At 38.8% G+C, this 23,457-nt stretch overlaps 1 protein-coding gene across 3 annotated transcripts in view; it reads left to right on the forward strand.

The window, feature by feature from the left end:
* Positions 1–23,457, forward strand: part of ANGPT1 (angiopoietin 1) — a 217,010-nt gene that overhangs the window by 89,282 nt on the left and 104,271 nt on the right. For all 3 annotated transcript variants that reach the window (XM_048841485.2, XM_048841482.2, XM_048841483.2), the window contains one exon: positions 20,916–21,071. In XM_048841485.2, the coding sequence (XP_048697442.1) occupies positions 20,916–21,071 (156 nt within the window). The remainder of the gene's footprint in view (positions 1–20,915; positions 21,072–23,457) is intronic.

Consider the following 23,457-nt stretch of genomic DNA (forward strand, 5'->3'; position numbering starts at 1 on the left):
AACACAACATTTAATTATTTTTAGCTGTGATTCAAAAGAAGCAGACAGATTTGTGGTCACCAAAGAAGTATTTGCATCTGTTGTTTATGTTCTGACATCTTACATCAAAGCAAAGCTCTAAACTTTGAGCTTTCCACATTAATAGTGAAACTGTGGAAAAATTATTCAGACTGAAGATAAATGGAGGAAAGAGCCACTGAATATCAAATATATCAGGTGCAAGTATGAAGTTAAGGGATTGTATAGGATAAGGAGATAGGGCTCAATCCTGCAAAGGTGCTGAATGCTCTGGCCCTGATCCAGCAAATCACTTAATCCCATGCTCACCTTTAAGTACATAAATAGTCCCATTGATTTCAATGGGACTACTCATATGCTTAAAGTTAAGCATGTGCTTACGTGCTTTCCTAGATCAGGACCAGAATGTTCAGCACCTAGCAGGATCATATCTAGATACCTAATTCTGCTCTCATTTAAATCCACAAAATCCTGGTGTAACTCCACTTAATGGAGTTACTCTGGAATTATAGTGGTGAGAGTGAGATCAGAAACAGGTCCAAGACCTGAGTCCAGATTATCTCATGGATTTTACCATCGGAGGGGACTTTTTAATTAGTAAATGAAGTCCACCCCCTGAAACACAAAGAGAAGCCACACCAAAATATGGTGGCTCCTCCAAACCCCACGGCTCCATGACGCCAATGGAACCATACTATGAGGGATTCACTAACTAGCTTCCCAGGTTTCCAAGGTAGGTAGATGAGAAAATTTTGAATTGTATTAATATTTTCATGGGCCAGAGAGAGAACAATGTGCAATTCCCTCCCTTCTGCCACCCTGGATTCCTCGTACTCAATGCCCTTCCCTCCATGGGTCCTGGCTGGCCAAGGCCTCTACTTGCCTCTACTTGCAGTTTGAATAATAGTTCATGCAACCTAGCTGGAGTAGGTAGGACTGTTCACACAACTGTGATTAAAATCTTAGTTGGCCTGATTCCCATTTATACTAATGCCATTTTACACCATTCTGGAGTATAAAGTAGCCTTAAAGTGGATAAAACAACATTTACAGTCACTTCATGGATGCTTTACACTGCTAGAAAGGTGTAAAGCAGTCTTAGTCTACATTAGAATTTGGCTTAATAATTTATAATTTTCCAGTTGCTAGCATTGAAAACAGTAAACTAAATATACCCATCGTTATGAATTACTTTTTGCTCTTTCCTAATTTGAGAGAAACATAATATTCTCCTCCCCCCCCCAAAGCTTATTGCAAATGTTTCTGTCTGAATATTAGATTACATCTTTATAGATTTAGAGGTTCTTAGCTTATTCATACTTAATAATGCAACAGCCTCCACCATCAATTGACACACAAGTAAGAAGCTGTCTCTCCCCACCTCTTATCAAGCATGACTAGCAGATGCTGTTTTTTCCCAATAAATATAAATTAGTGAAGTTCTACTTGGTCTTTTTTAATAACTCTTTTTCTATGGCTATCTAGAGTCAGAAAAGTTGTATAAAACTGCCTTGTAAAAAATGAAGATGACTAGTAAAGAACAAATCACTTGCTCTGTTTAGATTTGTGGGATTTTGCCATTGTCTTCAGTGGGACCAGGATTAGACCTTTTATGCAGAGAAATAAGAAAAAAGAAAGCAATGCATAACTTCATGACTCAAGGAGATTATTAATGGGCTAGAGATCCTTTCACAATCTAGCTCTCCAGTTAAAATCCAAGCCAGGTCAATAGTGGTCAAAAGTCTTTTCCATCTAGTAGGTTTCAGAGTAACAGCCGTGTTAGTCTGTATTCGCAAAAAGAAAAGGAGTACTTGTGGCACCTTAGAGACTAACCAATTTATTTGAGCATGAGCTTTCGTGAACTACAAATAAATTGGTGAGTCTCTAAGGTGCCACAAGTACTCCTTTTCTTTTTCCATCTAGTAGTTATCTGATGGCTGTAATGCAATGAATTGGTGGTCTAACTTCAGTTCACAGAGCACAGTCCTGTGATGAGATATGCAGGGGTGGGCCCTGCATATGTGCATGTGCATTCACACACATACATGGAGTTCATTGCAGATTGGGCCCATAGGGGAAAATAACCATCATACATGACAGTAATTTTTACCCTTGTTGGCAGTATGAATAGAAATATTAAGTACAGAAAGGGCATAGAGTCTGATGCTGCCAATTTAGGATTAAGTGTGGCATATCTGAGGCACACTGACATGGAGTAGATACATAATGCCCACTCATATAAAGTAAACAAAATGAAAATGCTGCAATTTTCCCCTCTTCTCTTTCACATATATCCAGTCTTTGGTGTTTTAACCTACTAAGGACAGTAAGTTTAAAAAAAATTTCCAAACAAAACTATGATTTCTAAGGTGATGGCAAAATATGGACTTAAATTCCTACAAAATGTTCAGTTCTGTTCATTGGTGATCATATTTTCTGAATGAAAATATTGGGTTATTTATTTATGTTGGATAAACTGTACACATTTAATCTTTAAGTTATTTTCATGAACAGATTTCATTTCCCTTAGTTACAGTAGGATCTTGATGTTTTTATTGAACTTGTGGGAACAAATGCGATTTTAAACAAATTTTAAGGTACCAATTTTCATAGTTTATTTGATCCCGGTTTGGGCATATTGAAGTAGAGTGGCAGGCAAGTCTTCAGCAGCAACTGTAGTCTTCTGTGATAGTATTTTAAAAATAGAAATATCTTGTTTCTATTAGAAAAAATGACCTCCCCTTTGCATTTTACATATTTACATATGATTTTCTATCCAGTTCTAGAATCATTAGAAAGTTATTGTAATTTATAATATAAAATTTAGGACTCATTTTCTTTTCCATGTTTTTTCTTAAAATAACTTTGTAATTATTTAAAATTAACTAAGGTGTCCAAGCAAGAGAAGGTAAAATTTGTGTCATTCTTTTGTCACATTTTATATAAAACTAATTTTTTTTTATTCTTTTTCAATTGACAGTACTTCCTTAAATCAAGCTTTTTAAGTATTCCTTTTGTTGATGTACTAAAAAGCAACTATTCATAGTATCCTAGAAATTAGACATGGACTAGACCTGTTAGGTCATTAGTTCATCCCCTGCCAATGCAGGATTAGTCCCTTTAGTATATTCCCAAATTGCCAACTCCACTGGAGCCAATTATATACTGTACATTTATTTTCTAACATTCATCTTGCTCCTTTCCCAATAAAAGCTGTACAGCATATGCAAGAATTCAATAGACTTTAAATAAAAGGGAAATAACATGAAATGCCAAACTTATTAACATTTCAGAGACAGTTTATATTAAAAATCCTTTTTTACTACTCTTGCTCTCCAAAGCATGTGTTAAAAGATGGAGATTAGCAAGAGCCTTTGCAATAAAGGATTTGAACATTCTTCTTTGTGCTGGTTCGGCTGATCTACCGTATGATTTGAGCCAAGTCTCTGGCTTTGTTAAAAGCATAAATCAAATGTATTCTAGAATTTAGCCATACTTCACATTTGCCACAGGTGGCTTCATTGTTATTAAGATGGGAAATAATATTTAAAGGGGCCGGTTTTATATCTGAACCAAAAACAAAGTACTGAGACATTAAATTCATGTTTGAGATTATTTGCAAACCATGCCAAAACAATATATGGCTAAATAACAAATATCTAGTCTCCTGTCACCACTTATGTGGCATGTTACTCAGGTTGTGTGATTGTTTGTGTATGTGTCATTCCACACAGTGTTAATCATTAGGAAGTCGGCTTTTACCCTATATTTGAAAAAGGAAATCCGAGCTCTCAGGTGTACTACAATCTGTGGGATGTTCCAGGTTCCTGTTCCACAAGAGAAACAGAGCCAGACTCTTCATCAAGCTAACTTTTAGGCACGAGAAAAATTCACAGTGACAGGGCTAGGAGCCAAGGGTTCAAATCTCACCTATTCTTCAAAGTGCTGCTTATATTTCCGTGCACTTCACAGCCCTTCTTAGTACGCAAGGCCCAATTTAGGAGGTGGCCAGGTATCAGTATGAGCTTCCCCGCTCCATTTTATAAATACAGAGACAGAGCTATTGCACAAACTCATTTCTGGCAGGGCTGGAAATAGAAGTCGAACTGTCTAAATAACAGAATCAAGTCTCTTCCACCCAGTCATATTGCCATTCACATGGAACGTGCCAAATCTATGTGCTTGGTTAGCTCATGTGTAAGCACAGCTCTAACCACCAAACTACACTCCCCTCCCACAGCCAGGAATAGAACCCAGAAATCCTGAACCCCAACAATGCACTACAGTCTTGCAAAAAGACCACTATGATTATGAATTAATTGTATTTAATTTGGTAAGCTGCTAACTTGAATACTCATTAACAGGTCTCTGGAATAGGTGTCAGGAATCCTATAAGGGCTAGAGGAAGAGTAGCTGGATGCTTCTCACTCTCCTCTCTCAAAGAGGGCCAATTGAAATCTGGAGGGAATCTGGACAGGATCTGTGAGGACTTTTCCTTCTACAGCTCTTGAATTTCAGCTTTCACAAATGCCGGCTGAGTGGTTCCTCAAAAATGTCTGTGTGACATGGGGAGGAGGCCCTGTCCTGTTCCTGGTCATGCAGGCTCACACAAGTGCTCATAACAGCAGCAGAACAGAAAGAAAGAAACGCCACGTCCTCTGATCCCAGGGCTGTAGGCCTAGATAAGGAGCTTCAAGTTTGGGAACATATTTTTGTTACATCTTGAGGTTTGTTATCTGTCTGTCTGTGGCCACGCGATAGAGTCCTCCCTAGAAATGAGGATCTGATTGGCTGATCTTACGTTTTCTTCTTGCTGAACTGCTTCTTCAGCTAACAGTATGTTATCAGCATAATGGTTAGAAAGAAAAAAAAAATGTCAATTTCTTGCCCTGCTGCTCGGTAGATGTGGTGGCTGCTGTTGGAATGGACCCTGTTTTGGCTGAGAGAAAAAAAAGCCAGGTAATTCCTGCTGCCAGCTGTGTTAAAGGGCTGCCAAGAGAGCTGCAGAGTGTCTAGAGACCGGCCTTAACCCTGACCCAGGATCCAAACACCACTGAACTTTGGGGGAAGTTCAGATACAGTCTGGAACTTTACAGCTCCGGCTCATCTCTATATAATCGTCTCTATAGTCTTCCCTTTTAAAGAAACCCCCTGAATGGCGGACCCTCCAATCTGTGAATAAATTAAAGAATCCTGCTTGGTAGCATGATTTGCCGCAGATTTGGATCAGGGTAACATTCCATAAATATTCCTGCCACCTTCGTCTTCATGATGGTGAAAGTCATGAACCATTTTGCACGGCATGCAGAAATTTGCCTTTCCCCTCTCCTCACAGCTGGGAATTCATGGAAGGTCTTACTTCAGCTGGAACAGAAGCACTTACTGTCTAGCTTCCTTTTCATGTTTATTCCAAATGTAATAATGGTTAAAAATCCCTCTGCAAACATTTGCACTAATGTTAACAGCATCCAGTGTAGGAGAAAATAATCCTGGATAACACGGTAATAGATTTACAGTAGGATGAGAAAACTCATTACCAAATACATTATACTGTAACGGGGAAGATGGGAATTGCAGAGGGTTCACTGTATATTAAAACAATGGCATTCTGATAAGCTTTGAGAAATTATTTGGGCCAGGTTTAGAACAGAAAACTAAAATGCAAATAGTGTAAAAGCATGAAGAATGAAGTCCTGACCTTACTGAAGTCAGTGGCAAAATTCCTAGTGACTTCCATGGGGCTAAGATTTCACTCCTTGTCTATCTTTCATGTCTTGCTCTGATACAGGGGCCACTGGTTTTCTTTCAACAGATACATTCATAACTAATGTAAGCAGGCTCCCCAAATTTAGAACACACAGAGCTGAAATCACACCTTCCCCTTAATGCAGAGGACTTTGAGCCAGCACAGAAAAGGAACCACAGAACCATATGTCCCTGGCCTATGTCCATTTAGGGCCATGCTCTCCAGTTCTCTCCTCCAACAGCATGGCTCCCTTGGCTCTGGTACATGCACTCCATGTTCTCCTCCAAGAGGTGCTGCAGGCGTAAAGGCGAGTTAATGCTAGTTCCATCAGCAATGACACCAATGTAGATTTTTTCTGGAAAAAGTATTCTCTGTAGAGTGGAGCATGCTGTGTCCAGCAGCTAATCCCTGTCCCTGGAATACCACCTTTAGTCTCTCAGAACCCTGTGGATCTCATACTCAGGGTCTTCCACTGAGTCTGGAAGCAAGAGGGAACGTGATGAAGGAGACATGGTTTCCTTTTCCAGTTTATGGGCCTTTTCTGAAACACTTTGCTGCTTAGGGTCATCAACAATACGTGGTTTGCAAAAACAAAAGAAAAACTAATATACAGCTTGCCTGGGGTACCTCAGAGGGGACAGAAAGTATTGAGACAATATTCCTTCAAGAGATTTCATGTATCAGCAGTGAAGGGGTTAGCACGCCTTAAAGTTCTAACTAATGGGCATGCATATTACTGCCACCTAATGGGCAGTATGCATAAATATTAGTGAGTATGCAAACTACTGCTTTCATTAGGATTCATGATCACATTCTCTCTCTTTTTGTTTGTTTGTTTGTTTTTTGTTTAGCCAAGAAAGAAGACACAAATGGTTTTAAACCCAATACTAGTGAGCAGTAGAAATAGAGATTCTTGTTTAGCTGACATGGCTGTAGCCATAAGAATTTTGGTCCTAATTTCTAGCCCTGGTGTTGAATGTGTGTGGTTTAGCTGATGACCATGACATTTACATTTATGTACTGCATTCACAGATTCAATGAAATCAAAACTAGCAGCTGTTACTCATAAAGAAGCTCAGTGCAACCTGGCTATTGTTATAGAAATGAGGCAGAGCCACAGTCCTACATCCAAATACCTAGAACTGTAAGAATATCTGGATGTGATTCTGAACTTTGCTACTCAGGGCATCTATGATTCTGAAGTGTAACAGTGAGCTCCAAGGGCTTTGAATGTTTTCTTTTTATGTAACAGTCCTATTATCTTGAAACAGTGTTTTATGTATTTCCGATTACATTGTAAATGGTTCTGAGTGATTACAAAATGGATTGTCTGGATGAGGTTTTACTTGGCAGTATAAAATAGTTTTATTATTACACACTATCTAGTTTTGGTGTATAGTAAAATTGAAACAGACTGTAGGAGAAGGGTCCAGGAAAGTGAAGCCAATTATAAAAGCTAGATGTTTATACAAAGATCCAAGTGAAGGACTGAATTGAAATATTAGTGACCTGTATCATCTTTAACTTTTAGCTCTGTCAAGATGTTGTCACATTAATAATGTCACAGGGACTCTTTTTTTCTATATTTGTAAACTGTGTGGCACAATGGGACCCTGAACTTACTGGAATACAAATAATAAAGGCACCCTCATTATCACTGAGAGATCATTAGAAATGTTGTGAAGATTCAAAAAACAAACATGTAGCATCTAAATAATTGGTTGAGTGAGTTTTGATGATTCGCCTTCTTGCTTACCTAGGAACAGTAGGAAGATGGTTGATGACAGCAAAGCTGTGAACCTATTTCTTTGTTCAGTGTGAAGATGCTCACATTTAGAATGATATTTGGAATAGATTTCACTAAAGAGCTGACAGCTGGATGCCCATAGTCTCCTCTTTCTGCAGCAACACATAGCCAGTGACTATCATAGATCTCAAGTAGGTTTATACAGCTGTTACCCAACAAATCTCCTTATTTCTTATGGTGAGTAATGGTCTGATTGCTATTTTAGAAGCCAATCTGCTGTACATTTAATTAGAATATATTGATGTTTTATGGAGTCATGTCTCAATTTAAGTTTATTTACGGATGATTATCTTCCACCTTTTCTTGCTGTGCACAGATCTGGTAAATGAGAGACTGGAATCAATCTTTTTATTTTTCCTGATAAAACCAGATGTTTTCCAACGGTTACATGCCACAAGTGTGTGTGTGTGTGTGAGTGAGAGAGAGAGAGAGAGAATCTATATCTTTTTGAAACTCTGTATTGATGTTCACAATAGTAACAGGAACCACACATTGGTATCAATGAGGGGAGGAAAAGACCATTAGCAGTGGGAGACCAGATATGGTATTGAAGCCTAAAAGCTCCGGCTCTCTAGCATGGGATTCCATGTGATGCAAGGTGAATTCCACAGAATAACAGGAGTTCCAGGTAAAATTTTAAGGCTTCTGGACCAAGTGTTAAAGTGGGTTGAAATTTGGGGGGAAGTTCTCATCCCCAACAGTCATGGGAAAGGGGAAGATGTTGAGAGAGTGCTGTTCTCCTGAGCCAGGGAGAGGAGGAGGTGACCTCTCCTTCCTTCTCCTGCACTTCAGCCACTGCTCACAGGATTCCCCTGGTACAGTCCTGAGGTACATAAGAGGTTTGTGTGCCTCTCCAATTATATTTTGAGTTTGCAGAACTTACATGAATTCATAGACCTTACTAAAAGGCAAGAAGGAAGGCAGGAAGGAATGAAAACTGCCAAACCAGATTTCTCCTAGTTAAAAGAAAGTCTGTGCTAAGAGTTGGGCATAGATGAAAACGTCTGCTCTCTCACAAGCTTAATGGAGAGCCCACAGAGCCCAGACACAGGGCCATTAGCACCTTTCAGCATAATACAAATTTCTGTGCCTTTTTGAACCATCATATAGAATTTAATTGAGATGAGAGCTTTTTAAACCTATTGGAGGGTTGTCATTTTCTATTAAACTCTACCAGTTCTATGGAATCCTACTGGTTTCATCCTTATTAAATTCTGTAGCCTTTTCCCTACAAGAATTGGGTGCTTGATATTCTGATTGTGTAGCTCAGCAAACGTCAGGTCTATACCTCCTGATTGCACAGGGATTTTCCAATCCATCAGCCAATACCCGTTGATGTAAGTGTGCGCTTGCTTATTTTATACAAATCTGCAAATCTGACCCAGCAAGTCCAGCAGGTAAAATAAGCTGAATTCACTATATTGATTTCAGCACTTTGAGATTTATATGCATGTTTCTCATTCTAATAGTTATAAATTATATTTGGCTGTATAATTACAATGAAATTCTCTTAACTCATCAATTGTCACAGACTTAGGAAATAGACTCCACAAAAAAAAAACACGTTGTTTCTATGGTACTGTGTGTTATAACACTGGGCAAAGATTTACACACACAGTTTTCATTAAAAGTAAATGAAGCCAGGTCTGGCACTTAGAGGCTAATATAAAAATGTAGAATTTTTGAGAATGAGAAGAAAAAGTACTGTGATTGCCACTAGTATTTAACTTGTTTTATCGTTCTGTGGAAAGCTGAAATTACTAGTTTACTGCCATAGTCATTTCTGGAAGTGTTTAGTTTATTTGTGCCTTAAATTTATAAAGTGATTCCAGCAGAGGTGTATTGAATTTGATACCATTTTCAAATATTTCTCATAGAACTGATGTAAACATTAACATGTATCTAGGATGTTCGACATTAAACGATTTGTGCTTCAAATTGTTGTATCAAAAATTGAGAACCATTAATATGTGCAGGCTTTACAGGACACCAACAAATATTACTATCCACCAATTTTAAGAAACTATAATTAAGGTGTGTTATGTATAAATTCATGAAATTATGTGTGCACATAAATACTGTATGTGAGAATAAATAATCCTTTGCCTAAATGTTCATTGCTGATAATCTGAAGTAGTTCAGCAAACTACCTATGTACCTCCAGGGATTGAACAGAGGCAAGAATTTTACAATCTATGCAGCCTCTACCCATTGCCATATTAGGTGCTAACAGACAAGAAGATCAGTCTTCAATGCTAAGTGAAATTCAAGCAAGTGTTGAGTGAGAAAGAGACTTGCTTACCATAAAATTAAACTGGTGAGCATTATGCAAGGACAAGGAGCATGAGTGAGCAGGGCTCTTTATTAAAGGCCTCTTTCTCTCATGTACTGTAAATAGAAAGTTTTTTCCTGGGCATTAGATTCTGGAGCCTACCAACCAACCCACACTTACTGAGCAGAGGAGAGCTCAGTTGCCTACAAATACTTTGGCTGCTGTGATATTTCCTAGCTTGTTTAGGACTTTGCCACAGGGAAGCGGAAACATGGTGTGCTGTCCCAGGAGCAGACTATGAATCACATTGTGACTCTGAATCACACTCTGTTCCCCCATTTCCTATGTGAAAAAAAAGCTATCTGTACCAACACTATGCCTGGCAAAGATAACTTCCCCTGATATGCCAGCTCTGCTGTCCTGCCTGACACATTTGGGTTGGCAGGGGACACAACCCCAAAATGTTTCGACGCTTTTCAGATCATTGTGGACCAGTGGGGATGTCACACACCTGCATGGCTCCATAGTAAGGATAAGAACTCCATCTCTGGCAACCCAGTGGCATTAGTGAACTGAATTTGTTCGTGTACTGTGGTGAATGGTATGAACCAACATTACTTTTGCTTTGAAAATTACAAATGATTAATCATAGAAACACATTCAAGAGTGAACTATAGGCTGTAACTATGGCATGGAGATGGGGCTGTGTCTGGTTGGGGTGCATTCTGTTGACACATTCCTACATTACACTAGCGTTCCAGTATTTGTACGATGGGACTTGTGCAATTAAGCTTCTTTCATATTTATACTTCAGCAAGTACTCAAAACTGAGGCTGTAGTCTGCTGGTGATCATCACCACTTATTATTGGTATTGTGGTAATGTCTAGGGGCTCCAGCTGAGTTTGGGGTCCTGTTGAGCAAGGCACTGTACAAATGCACAGGAAGACAAATCTTTGTCCGAAGGAGGTTGCAGTCTAAATAGTCAAAACAGGCAAAAGGGTAGCAGAAAGGGAGCATTATTCTCTCCATTCTATAGACGGGGATCTCAAGCACAGATTATTTCAGAGCCTGATCCAAAGTCCATTAAAGACAATGGAAAAACTCCCATTGGCTTCAGTAGAGTTTGGATCAGGCCCAAAGTGACTTGCCCATCATATAGGAAGACTGTGGCAGAGCCAGGAATTGAACCCAAATCTGAATCTTAGTACAGTGCCTTACTTACAGGCTAGCCTCCTTTGGCTATGTCTAAGCTATGAGCTAGGCATGTGAATCCCCTGCTCGTGTACACAAAGTCATGTTTGCTCTCATTGAGCTAGCACAAGTATAAGTAGCCACAGTAGCACAGGTAGTGGCCGTGGAGGCACGGCTGATCTGTGCTGAGCACAAACTTACCTGAAACCACGTGAGGAGTATGTACTCGGCATAGCTCAGCCGAACCTTGCTCTCACGACCTCTGCTACCGTGCCTACTATGTACACTCATGCGAGCTTGACGACAGCTAGCATGCGTGTGTGTACACGAGCAGGGAAATCAAACCCCTAGCTCAGAGTGTAAGCATAGCCTCTGAAAGTGTTTGCAAACATCCCTTTGGATGTCAACAAGGCACTTAGATGCCATGGTAATCGGCCTGGCATAAGAACCGGAACAGAATAAAAACAGCAGCAGCAAAAACTGGTGATGCTATGTTAGCAAGTACAACATAAACTACCATCAACCAAAAGTTACATATGGTAGTCCAATCAATGCTAAAATTCTCCCTGGTTCAATTGAAGTTTAGATATAAGTTAATAATGTTGTATGGCAGCCAAAACAACATACGCACCTTGGGACTGCATATTTCACAGGCCTGACATAGTGAAGCAAGGAGGCGATTTCATCTGGACTAACCTGGTAGTAAGCACTACATTCAGCAGCAAGCATTTGCAGGATCAGGACCTAAGGTATTCAATATTCATTTATGTGGAATTCATTCCAGAATAAGTCACTTTCAAAAAACTATTCTTGCCATATATTTTGAATATCTTTGCCAAAGGGAACTGGTTCTTTGTTGTAGTGGATAAATACTGTGTGAAATAAAACAACTGTTCTTCTTATTTATTCAGGGTGAGATGTTAGGCATGTTGCCTCATCTACACTTAATGCCTCCCACTTCATCGTACACTAGTGATGGGTCATACTTGCAGCCAACTGTATAATCAGAGATGAGCTGTGTTTATATAATTAAGTGGTTTGGAACGTCAGATGAAGAAAAATACAGTTGGCCCTCTAGCAGAATTTGTAAAGGTTAATATTAAACTGGAAATTTCTTTAAACCATAAATTCACTAATGGCAGGATAAATATGAACATGTTGTTCTGGTTTCTTTTTTTAATAAATGGCTCCCATACGAGACCATTTTATCATGTCTGACATGATTCTCAATTATGCTGCTCATTGATTTTATTACACTTTAATGATAAATAAATAAGAGATGCAATATTCTAATAAAGGTAATTGAAACTAGCCCTTTTAACGTTTCATATGCTGCTTGTAATAACCGCAGTTAATCATAATTTAGAAATAGCAAGTAGTCTCCCAGTTTTCTAGGTATTAGCCCAAAAGCAAGGAGGCTTTCTGGGTGTATTTCCCTTCTCCAATACAGGGCCTAAATAATTGGGTACCTACCAAAGATGTCCAAATTCCTTCGAGACTTACACAGAAAAGATAAGATTGAATCATCAAACTGGTACAGACCAATACTCTATCTAGTTCAATGGCCTGTCCTTGGACGTGCCAGATGCTTTGAGAGGAAGTGAAACTCAACCTACCCAAACCCATAAAGTATCCAATTATTATACCATAGGGTGAACCAAGCTGGGGATCTGCTCATATCCTGAAACAAGAGGATTGATATTCCCTCATAACTTTATCCTGGCTAGCGTTACTAGAGATGCTGTTAAGACACTGAAGTCTAATGCTTGAATAAAAAGCACAAAGGGTCATATTATAATACCTTTACTCGCTTTGAGTAGTACTTTTACCCATGAATACTGACTTCAGTGGGGTACTCTTCGGTGTGAGTAAAGTTATCATGATCTGACCCCAATGCATTGGATCAATAACATTCTGCAGCAGAAAGTTTTACCCATTAGTCTTGTGTATTGTATAAAACAGTATCCTTTTATCCACTTAATATTTGTTGTGTTTTCAGTGCATTGAGAGTTCTCTTCTTGTATTACATACAAGAGAGTAAATAAAGGCTCCTTATTGTCTTCTCCATGGCAATTTTTGGGGGCAAAATACTTTTGGTGTCAAATTTACCAGATTTGTTCTTAGTTTAAAGATGGTTTTATTGTGGTTTTACTGTGGAAATTTTGGTTTTGAACTTTGAAACTCTGAACTTTGGACTGAAATAAATAAAAAATGACCAAACAGAGCAATTTATCTGGGCCTTAAAAAAATGGATTGTTTTGCATGATTTTTTTCTTTCATAATAAAAGTTTTACTTAGTTCAAACTTACTATGGATTTAAGTTAATTCTCCATGAGGACAAGTGCCTTTAATATATTGGAAGTCATCTGGCTCAGAAATAACAAAGCAATATGTGTTTGAAAATCACATATTGCAAATGCAGCTGTGTTTATTGCAGTGATTACTTATTAAAATAAACACAAAGTGATTATTTGTACATGTGAACCCATATACATATGAAAATATTCAGACAAATGCACTCAGTGGGTTTATTTAAATCTCACATTAGAGATACAAATCAAACGTGTGATGAAGCACCACTCTTTTTTTGGTAAACTAATTGTAATTCTACATTAATGCAATAGTATGAGGGTGATTTTAAACATACATAATGCCAAGGACTTAGTCCTTCCTAGGAGCAAGTGCCATTGATACATCTGAAGACACTAGGCTTAGAAATAACAAAGTTATGAATGGTTCCATTCCGAAGTGTATTGATTTAAATTTGCAGTGGCATGGATATTCAAGCACACTTCATGCATTTATTTAAATCTTAACATAAAGATGTAGCCACACTGGGCCAGATGCTCAGCTGGTGTATACCATGCTCCACTAAAGGCAAGGTAGTGACATAATTTACATTGGCTGAAGTAGCGAGTCCATTTATTTGAATAGGTAAATGTCAGTTGTTCATTTTTTTCTCATAGAATATCATTTGGAAAACTACATTATTGTAGACTAGGGTTACGTTTTTAAATGCACAAAAGTGAGGTAATTTGAAGTGATGGTTCTCTCAACAGTATTACACATATTTATTAAGGTATTAGAGCGAATAGCAATGCAAAATAATACATAGCTTGAGTACCTTAAGAATAATCTAATATCATGAAAGAATAACTCACACAATCCAACAAGGCTTACTTTTATTATTACCTTAATAAAGACTTTGAACTCTGGGTATATTACAGTCAATAGAAGTCAAAAGTAAATAGAGTTTCTATAGCCAAACCTCTCCCAAAGCAGGAGTTTGGCTATAGTTAGAGTTACTGATTGATTGGAGTAGTTCTTTTTCTGAAATCCTGGAACTCAAAACCACAAACACTTAGGTAATGTTTCATAATCAACCATTCCTTTCTAGTACTATGCACACTATATATCCCAGTCGTCCTTTCTTAGAGTCTAATGTGCATATTAGCCCATTCATAATTTAGTCCCAACAGCAATAAATACATTGGAGTATAGTTAGTGTGCATCTCCTTCTTGCACTTTAAACTAGGGCCTGATCGTCAAATGCTTTCTTCCTCATATGGAACTTTCCCTGCTTCATCTCCATCCCCTCAATGGACACCCCAATGAGTCCAGGAGGGGGTGCATAGGAAAGGAATGAGAACTAATTGTTCTCTGTGATCATCACTTGCTGACGCCACAGATTTCCCATCACTTGCTGACCCCACAGCGGATACCTCAGAAGAAGTCAGTGGTGCATGAAGGATCATTAACTGTCTTTATATGCCCTCCATGGAGAACCTGCAGTGGGATGGAATGAATAGCAGGATGCGTTCTGCTCTATGCATCAAGCTGGTCTCTTCCATGTGGATCTGCCACACTGAATAGTCTCATCGCCAGTGAACTCCAAACCTCTTACTCTTGAGGGGATACTTTGCAAAGAAATGCATTGGAAACCTCAGGACACTTTCCTGTCTTTGGCACATGGTAACTGCCATCCCTGCCTTTCTGATATACATATGACCAAGGTTCTCAGTTTTAAATTCCTTCCCCAACCCGTACAGTTCTAAAAAAGCTTTGAATACTTCAGCCCATTAAATTCTACAGGTCTCTAAATTTTACCTTTCATGTTCTCCCATCTCACTTTTGAGGTGACCCAGATAAGCAGGGTAGTGATTGTAAGCTTATCATTAATGCATGTTCTTCATTATACTCTCTGAAATTCTATGTAGTGCCTGGTTAGTGGCAGTAATTTGTTACATTAACCTGCATTCTCATACACAGGCACTGTGTGAATATAACATCATTGGGATACCACTGCAGTCCTTACAATATAATTAGTATGAGTAAACTACAATAAATAGTCCCATGATCAAAGCAAGAGAAAAATCTCTCTTTTTATTTATGTCATCTGCCAGAAGTTATGATCGTTTACTTATGTCCGAAGTTACTGTTTCCATTTTAATATTCCTATTAGTATTTGGATGGTTTCTATGAAGACTATTCAATAAACATTATACAGTAAAAGTTAGATAGTCCTAATGCAAAATCCTCTGGAATTTTTATTAAACAATTATGCTGAACTTCCTGACAGTTTTATTTCTGAGAAAGTTACAACCTTATTATGCATCCAAGTGAGTAATCCCACATTGCTGAAAATTCCTATAACAATTTAGTGAGTAGTACTGAAAGCAGATGCAGATGAATTAATAGAAAGAGTAACCATTCTGGTAATAAAGAGATATTCCAGGAAAGAAGGATATAGCAAAAAAAGAAAAAAAGCTGCATTTATTTTTTAAGACACAGGGCAACTTAAATAAAAAGTGTAAAGCGGCAGTGTGCAAACAAGGAAATATTAGAGAAATAAAGAGCGCATAGAGTATCTTGACCTGCTAAAATGATTCTTTCATGCATGTGTTATTTATGTATTTGAAGCTTAATGGAGAATCTTTATGGAGAATGCTGTTAAGTTAAATGTGTGATTAAGTAGTTCTTGAAGAGTATTAAACCCCAAATGGTTGAAGTTTGTTTGCTTTTCTGAATGTGATTTTGTGTGTCGCTTGCTATAAATCCATTCAGATGGTGTTTCGTGTAAGTATCCCTTTAATCAGCTGCTAACTAAGAGCTGCTATTCCTCTTAGTCAATAATAGATACATGGTCCGATCCAAAATTCCCAGAGACAGCAAAACAACTTCAATGGGCATTGGATCAGGCCCATAGTGTTTGACGTGAATAAATCTAATTAATTCTGGTTTTCAGTAATAAAAATAATGGGTGAAATCCTGGCCCTTTTGAAGTCAATGGGAGTTCTGCCAGTGATTTCAGTGGGACCAGGATTGTAGTTAATCAGCAAGCTAAAAGAAATGGGAGAAAGTGGGATGGGAATTAACCTTCAGGGCAGGCTGATTCTTTTTATGACCAAATTACTGTAATGCTAGATTCCTCCTTTCCTAATCTCAGCAAACAGTTCCTAACAATCCAAGGGCTGAGATATGTTCACAAAACTACTGTTGAGTTGTCTTGAATAACAACATTTTTTAAAAGATGAAGTCTTTTTGTGGCTAATTCCTGAACAGGAAAAACAGCTGTATACATTCAATATGTCGTTGCTGCAATAATTTACCTGGCTGTAGTCAATTTTCACTCCCATAAGGGCCAAGTTCCCCATTTCAAGTTTAGCTCTTCATATAGTTTGTGCAAACAGTTTATTTATTCAGCAATATAAACAGTGCTGCCAACTCTCATGATTTTGCCTTGTATTGCCACAGTTGATGTTTTTCTCAAAGTCCTGTCTCCTGGAGTCAGATGAATATATGATACTCTCTGCTTCCCTTTAAAAAAATTTTTCACCATCAGAATGTGGAGAAGAGCTTGAAAACATGACCCTAAAAAGCCATAAAAATTCAGAAACCAGAAGACAGATTAAAAAGAATACTGCATTTATTTATTTTTTTAACCCTGATTTTAAGCCAGACTTCTGATTTGTGTGTGTTTGTGTGGCCTGACTCTGGATTTTTTGAATACATAGGGTGAGCAATAGTGTATAAACTATACACAGTTTAATGAATGCAGGGAGCAACCAATGAACACCCTGTTCAGCCTGTTCTTGTTTATAGTGACTGTCAAATAAAGATTCTGTGATGTACTGAAGAATTCTTCATTTAAACAACCCTTTCCCCACCCCCTTCACAGGGTTTCGAAGATTTTTTTCCTCACAACAGCTTTTCCATCTTCTCTATTCATTGGACTGTGACCCTCACAACAATTTTAGATGCCTAGTTCCAGCTCTGCTCTCCCAGCAGCTGTAGAAACCTGGTCTCCCAACTTGTCTCTTGGAGGAGGTCAACACAGAAGGAAATTTCTATTGTGGTAGCATCCCATTATAACTTGTACTGTAACTTCCCTGTGTTAGAACTCATCACCTGAGAATCCTCCCTTTCAGTCAGGAAGTGGAGGAAAGGAAGGAAGTTGGACACCCTATTTAGGGGCCCAATGTTTCAGATGCGTCTCATTCCAGTGGCATTTTCATGTGGAATATTTACAACCATTCTGTCAGGGGACAGGTTGGAGAGAAGTAAATGTACTGGTTAAAGAAAGCCAAACAGGAGCAAGAGCCTGGCTAAAAACACAATGGCCCTGGCTCATGTGCTGCATAAGATGTACCTTCAAAATATTTCTGAACATAAAGCTCTGTGTAAAATCATCATGGCCCACTAAAACCATCTTTGGACTAGCTCAAAATCTTTAGCCTCTACAGTGTCCTAGTTGTGACGAGAACAAACTCATTCTGGTAATGGATACCTGGAACCTTCCATTGCAAACACACACACACGAATTGTGCCTCTGTTATTAATCACTTATCAGATTATTCAGTGGTAAAACTATAAATATTTTGACCATTACACTCAAACGCTCTATTAATACCCAAATCAAAGGGGCAACTTGGCAGCTCAGGGAAACATTTTTGTGGGCTGGGATTCTGAGACATCTACTTTACAACTCTGTCAGGCTGAGTGCTCAGCACTTTTCCAGGCTGAAAAATCAGATCTTAATCATTCTTACTCATAAAATATTTAACCTTGAGGTAGCAATCTTTTTCTGTAAACATGTTAAGATCAGTAGGAGATGTATGTGGACAATCAAATTTGTTGCAAATCTTTTCTGAGCTCAGCTGATGTAGCTCATCAGAATGTGTTTAACAGTTATCCATCTCCACAGGAATGTTTATAGATAAGATGAAAGCAGCCCTGCTTATTAATCACACATTGTATGTTTGACTCCTGCTCCCTTCCTCAGTCTCTAAATCAACTACATCTGGTTCTTACAGCTTAGCTGTGCAGCTTACCTTTCACAATGAAACATGCTCACTGCTACGGAAGCAGGTCCAATTTGATTAAAAATGAATTACTGAGTCAAATAGTCGTGACTAAGATCTGGGCATCAGCTAACCATAAATATGATCAGTTATAGAAAAAATCACTGATGGGTGTAAAAGAAATCCCAACGGGTTCAATTGTCATGGTTCCATTGACTTCAATGGAGATGCATCTATCTATACCAGCTGGATCCAGGCCAGTGCATTTTCATGTTAATACTCTATAGAAGACATTAAACAAGATGTTAGTAGAATGCCTATATACGTCAGAAATAAAGTCAGCATTTTCTAGTGTGGCACTGTCTTTGTTGTGTGTTATGGCAGGGCCCGGGTCTAAGCAGCTAGAAAGAACAATCCAGGCCCAACTAAAAATAACAAACAAAACCAAACCAACCAGTCTTTGGGGTTTCCAGTTTATTTAGACGGTCCTTGTTCAAACAGATTACACAGCCAACAACAACTCTGGCCACGTCCCCTTCATTCAGTTCACCAGGCTGTAAACTGTACACAAACAATATCAAAGCAACAACAACAGACAATAACAATGAAGTGGCCCATGTCTTCAAAAATCCCTGTTCTGGGTTCTGGTCCACAATACCCACCTTTCTCTCTCATTAACATGGCCCAGCTCCTTTTTTAAGCTTATGAGCCTGGCTAGAGTCAGCTGCTTTCCCCACTGACACTTTGAGATCCTCAGCTGGGATTTAACCCAGTGAAACCACATTGCTGACTGGCTTGGGGCCTGGGACCAAGCAGCATCCCTTCCAGGAGATTTTGAGCAACATATGCACTTCTATACATGTACAGGGCTTGATTTCTCCCCTGTAGTGAGCTCTGTTCAGGGGCCATTTTGGAGCCATTTACAGCCCCTGCCTCTCCACCACAGCTGCTCCAGCATCAGCATAACTTAGAGCAATTTAGGGGCTGCTTTCTCTTATTCCAGTTAATTATAGCACCTAAGGGATGGTAGGCCAGCTGAGAATTGGGAGACTAGAACTGCATACTCCACATGCCTCTTTCCCCCTATAATATGCCCCCTCTGCTGGGATCAAGGGGAAGAACTGAGAGCTAAGAACTGAGAGCTCCCTCATGATAGGGAAATTCTCATCTAGGCACTGGACCAGACTTCAGTGCTTTTATACTTCTTGCGAGACATAAAGTGGCTCAAAGAGGGGACAACAACCAAGTCCCTTCTCCCATGCATACGTAAGAAACTTGCAGTGCTTTAAAGCCCTGATGTACTGTCATTTAGATCCGGTTAGGTGTTGTTGCATATCTATACAATTACAATAGATTCTAAAAAATAAATTAATCTATTAAAGGTTGCACAAGAGATGCACATCCGCAATAGCTGTTAATACTCTGTGGCTATTGTTTGTAACAAACAATTGTTTTGCAACAGCTCATAAAATCATTAGACTAGTCACCTATAAATGTAGCATTCACATGTACTTCATGAATCACTAATATTAATCTCTTATTAACTTCAGCAATTGTCAGTCTTCAATCAAATGTGGTGTTAATTATCAGCATGTCTTCATTTAACATGCGGACAACTCTAAAATAAATTCATTTTTATTTGGGAGGCCTTGAGCGACAGTGAAAGTGTATTGAAGTAATCCACAAGGCCCCCTGCTTCTCTGATCACTCCTTGACTCCAGTGTCTCCTATCGCCATCCTCTGCTCTTTGAAGTTCCCCCTTAAAACACTCTCCTGCCCTGAGCCCTCTAAACCCTAGTCTTTCTGTCAAAGATGTGTTAACAAAACAGATACACATGCACATTTTAAAAATCCTGGAGCTAACCAAACGCATGCTGAATGTCACTGCTTAATTACTTTTCATAGTGCCCTACTCTCCCGATCCTGTTTCCAGTCATTATCTATTTAGACAGTGAGCTTTTCAGGACAGGAACCATGTTGTCTAGAGTTTCACATACTTTTGGCACTATGTAAATGATAATAATATTGTTACGTGTTATATTGCAAGAAGAACATGTGGTAGCATTGGTAGTCATTGAGGCAATATGTAGGCTATTTAAAAAAAGATTAGAAAAAGATAGGAGCTTATTCACACCATCTGATTTTTGCATATGAATTGACATGTTCTTTGTCACTTTGCAAGTTGTGTGTGATTGTTTGCAAGGCAAATTGCAACAAACTCCTGTTTCTGTAAAGGAAGGATTGAACCCTAAAGAACCACTCTAGTGAGGTGATAGATGGGCTCAACACAGGGGTAACCGGGTGTGGTTTAGAGTCTGTGGTATGGAGGAGGCCAGACTAGATGATCTAGTTGTCCTTTCAGGCCATGAACACAATGACAACTGGCCCTATTATGTTACAGATTTTATCTCCCATTGACTTCAGAAGAAGTGCCATGCACAGAATGATGGGAAGGGATGGCCTCGGTGAGAGATCTGAAACTTCTTCTTACAATAGGATTTCTAGCTAATCATTACAAGTGTGCACAACTGATACCTTTTCCTTAAAATGCCCTTGTTGTTACCTTTTCTCTTTCACAGCTCGAGAACTACATTGTGGAAAATATGAAGTTGGAGATGGCCCAGATACAGCAGAGTGCAGTTCAGAACCACACAGCCACCATGCTTGAGATAGGAACCAGTCTCCTAAGTCAGACGGCAGAGCAGACGAGAAAACTCACAGATGTTGAAACCCAGGTCAGTCCCGAGGGCCATATTCTAAGAATTTACGGTGGAGAACCTTCCCCACCACCTCCTTTTACCACATCATCACAAAGTAGATTTCAACACTTTCTGTTTATTGGTAGCAACAGCAATGATGATTGATTCTCGTTATGTATTTTTCTTTATACTTAATGAGGATTGGTTGGTATATTTAGCTTTTTTATGTGTTTGTCAGGCTGGATTGACCAAAAAACTAACAAGCATTTGCTTTCAAATAAACAGCCCAGCTACCAACAGTGAATGATACAAGTGTCAAGCTAAATAAATAATTTTAGGTTAAAATACCTCCTTTGATCTACGTTATTACTTGCCACTTTATTTTGAGAAATGTTATTTATTTTCTCTGACATGTTTCCAGACATTTGAAAAGTATTGTACATGTGGAGTTTTTTACAGGTCCAAGAGAGAGGGACAAACATTCATGCATTTGTCAAGTGCTATGTAGTTGTACAATTTGTTATTCTACAAAGTTTTACAATGTGGCATGAATATAAGACCATTTCAAAGAACATAGTTTACAGAGGGCTCCCCCCATCCCCCCATGGTATTGAGTATTAATAACTTCAATGCAAACTAGTGGACAAATGTGCTGTTCTTATAACCAGCAATTTATCCAGAATACCGTATCAGCTGAGGTCTAATGCTTATCATAGGGCAGTATATACTAATTCTTTTCTTTTGACTTTTCTATCAGTTTACAGTTCACATTACATTATTTTTTCTTTCTCCAAGGACTTCCCCTTGCAATTTGTAGTCTGTGGTATCTTTGACAGTTGCAATGCATTCAAACTGTTTATTTATAACAAATGTATTCATGTGTTGTATTTATTTGGTTTGTTGTAGCAAACTGTTTGAGATAGATCATACTGTTTGCACTCAAGTCCTGACCCAAGTTTACAATATCATTCCCAAATTATTACATAATCACATTACAATATAAAGAAGAACAATAGTAATTACCAAAGGGAGGACACTTAATTTACTCTAGCTAGAGATGATATGCACATGGTGATGACAAAACAGTCTTACTCAGCTGCTTTTTTCATACATTGGTTAATAAAAGTCACCTTCTCAAATGACCTTAGCTTTTATGTAACGGAGTATAGATTCATGAAAATGTTGGAGCAAATCTGTTCTGTTGCACATAGCGTTACACATAGCAGTCTAGTATCGAACTGCAACAATACAAGTCTAGATTTTGACTTTGGACTACATGCTCTGCAGGGGAACAATGGGGTGTAGAAATGCTTCCTTATGCCTCTGCATGCGCTACCTAGACTTTGGGTCTGCTCAGGGTGCAGTGGGTGCTATGTGCCCATTTACTCCCTCCTGACGCAGATGGGTGGGAAAGGGCAGGGAGTAGTGGAGCCTTGGCTCTGCCCCACTTAGAATAATAGAATCTTAGAAATATAGGGCTGGAAGACACCTTGTGAGGGCAATAAGTCCAGCCCCCTGCTCAGAGGCAGGACCAAGTAAACATATCCCATCCTTGACTGGTGTTTGTCCAACCTGTTCTTAAAAACCTCCAATGAGGAGGGATTCCACAACCTCCCTTGGAAGCTGTTCCACAGTTTAGCTACCCTTATAGTTAGATTTTTTTCATAATATCTAACCTAACTCTCCCTTGCTGTTGATTAAGCCCATGACTTCTTGTCCTACCTTCACTTCTCCATGGCATACCTCCCAACTAAGGCAGAAAAGGCATCTCAGAATGGGTCTTACAATTTTCAAATAAATGGAGACATTATTAGACTGAGTCTTCTGCTTTGTGCTTTCTCACGTAAGGTAGATTCTATGGGGAAGCATTGCCATAGAATCACATGATGATATTGACAATTACCCATCTAAAAATCTTTTTTATAGTGTTATTGTGCACTTTTAAATTGACACTGCATTCATTTCAGTGCTTGCATTTCAGCAGTGGTCTTCCCTCTCTTATATGTATTCTTGTAGATAACATGCTTTAGAACCTGGTGGGATGGAAGTTGCCACATCAATGTAAGAAATTATTACTGTCATTCTGACTGAATATTTCCTTTTTCATTTAATTTCTGAGCTGCAAAAATATACTTGAGTTGCTAGAATCTGTTACTTTCCATTTAAAAATGTCATTGCCATTTCAATTATACCCATTAGGGCCTGAATCTGTAAATTGTTCCATGAGGGCAGATCCTTGACCCTGCACAGAGCCCCAGTGAAATCAAAGACAACTGCATGGAACAACTTGCAGGATCAGGGCCTCTATTAGTTACACAATCTGTGTAACGATGCAGTGGAATTGACGTCAGCCAAATTGACTTTTTGGCCCAAGGGCCACATCTAGACATGGAAATTGTATGGTGGGCCATGAATGCTCACA

Source organism: Caretta caretta, chromosome 2, assembly GCF_965140235.1.
Source record: "Caretta caretta isolate rCarCar2 chromosome 2, rCarCar1.hap1, whole genome shotgun sequence".
NCBI classification, from domain to species: domain Eukaryota; kingdom Metazoa; phylum Chordata; order Testudines; family Cheloniidae; genus Caretta; species Caretta caretta.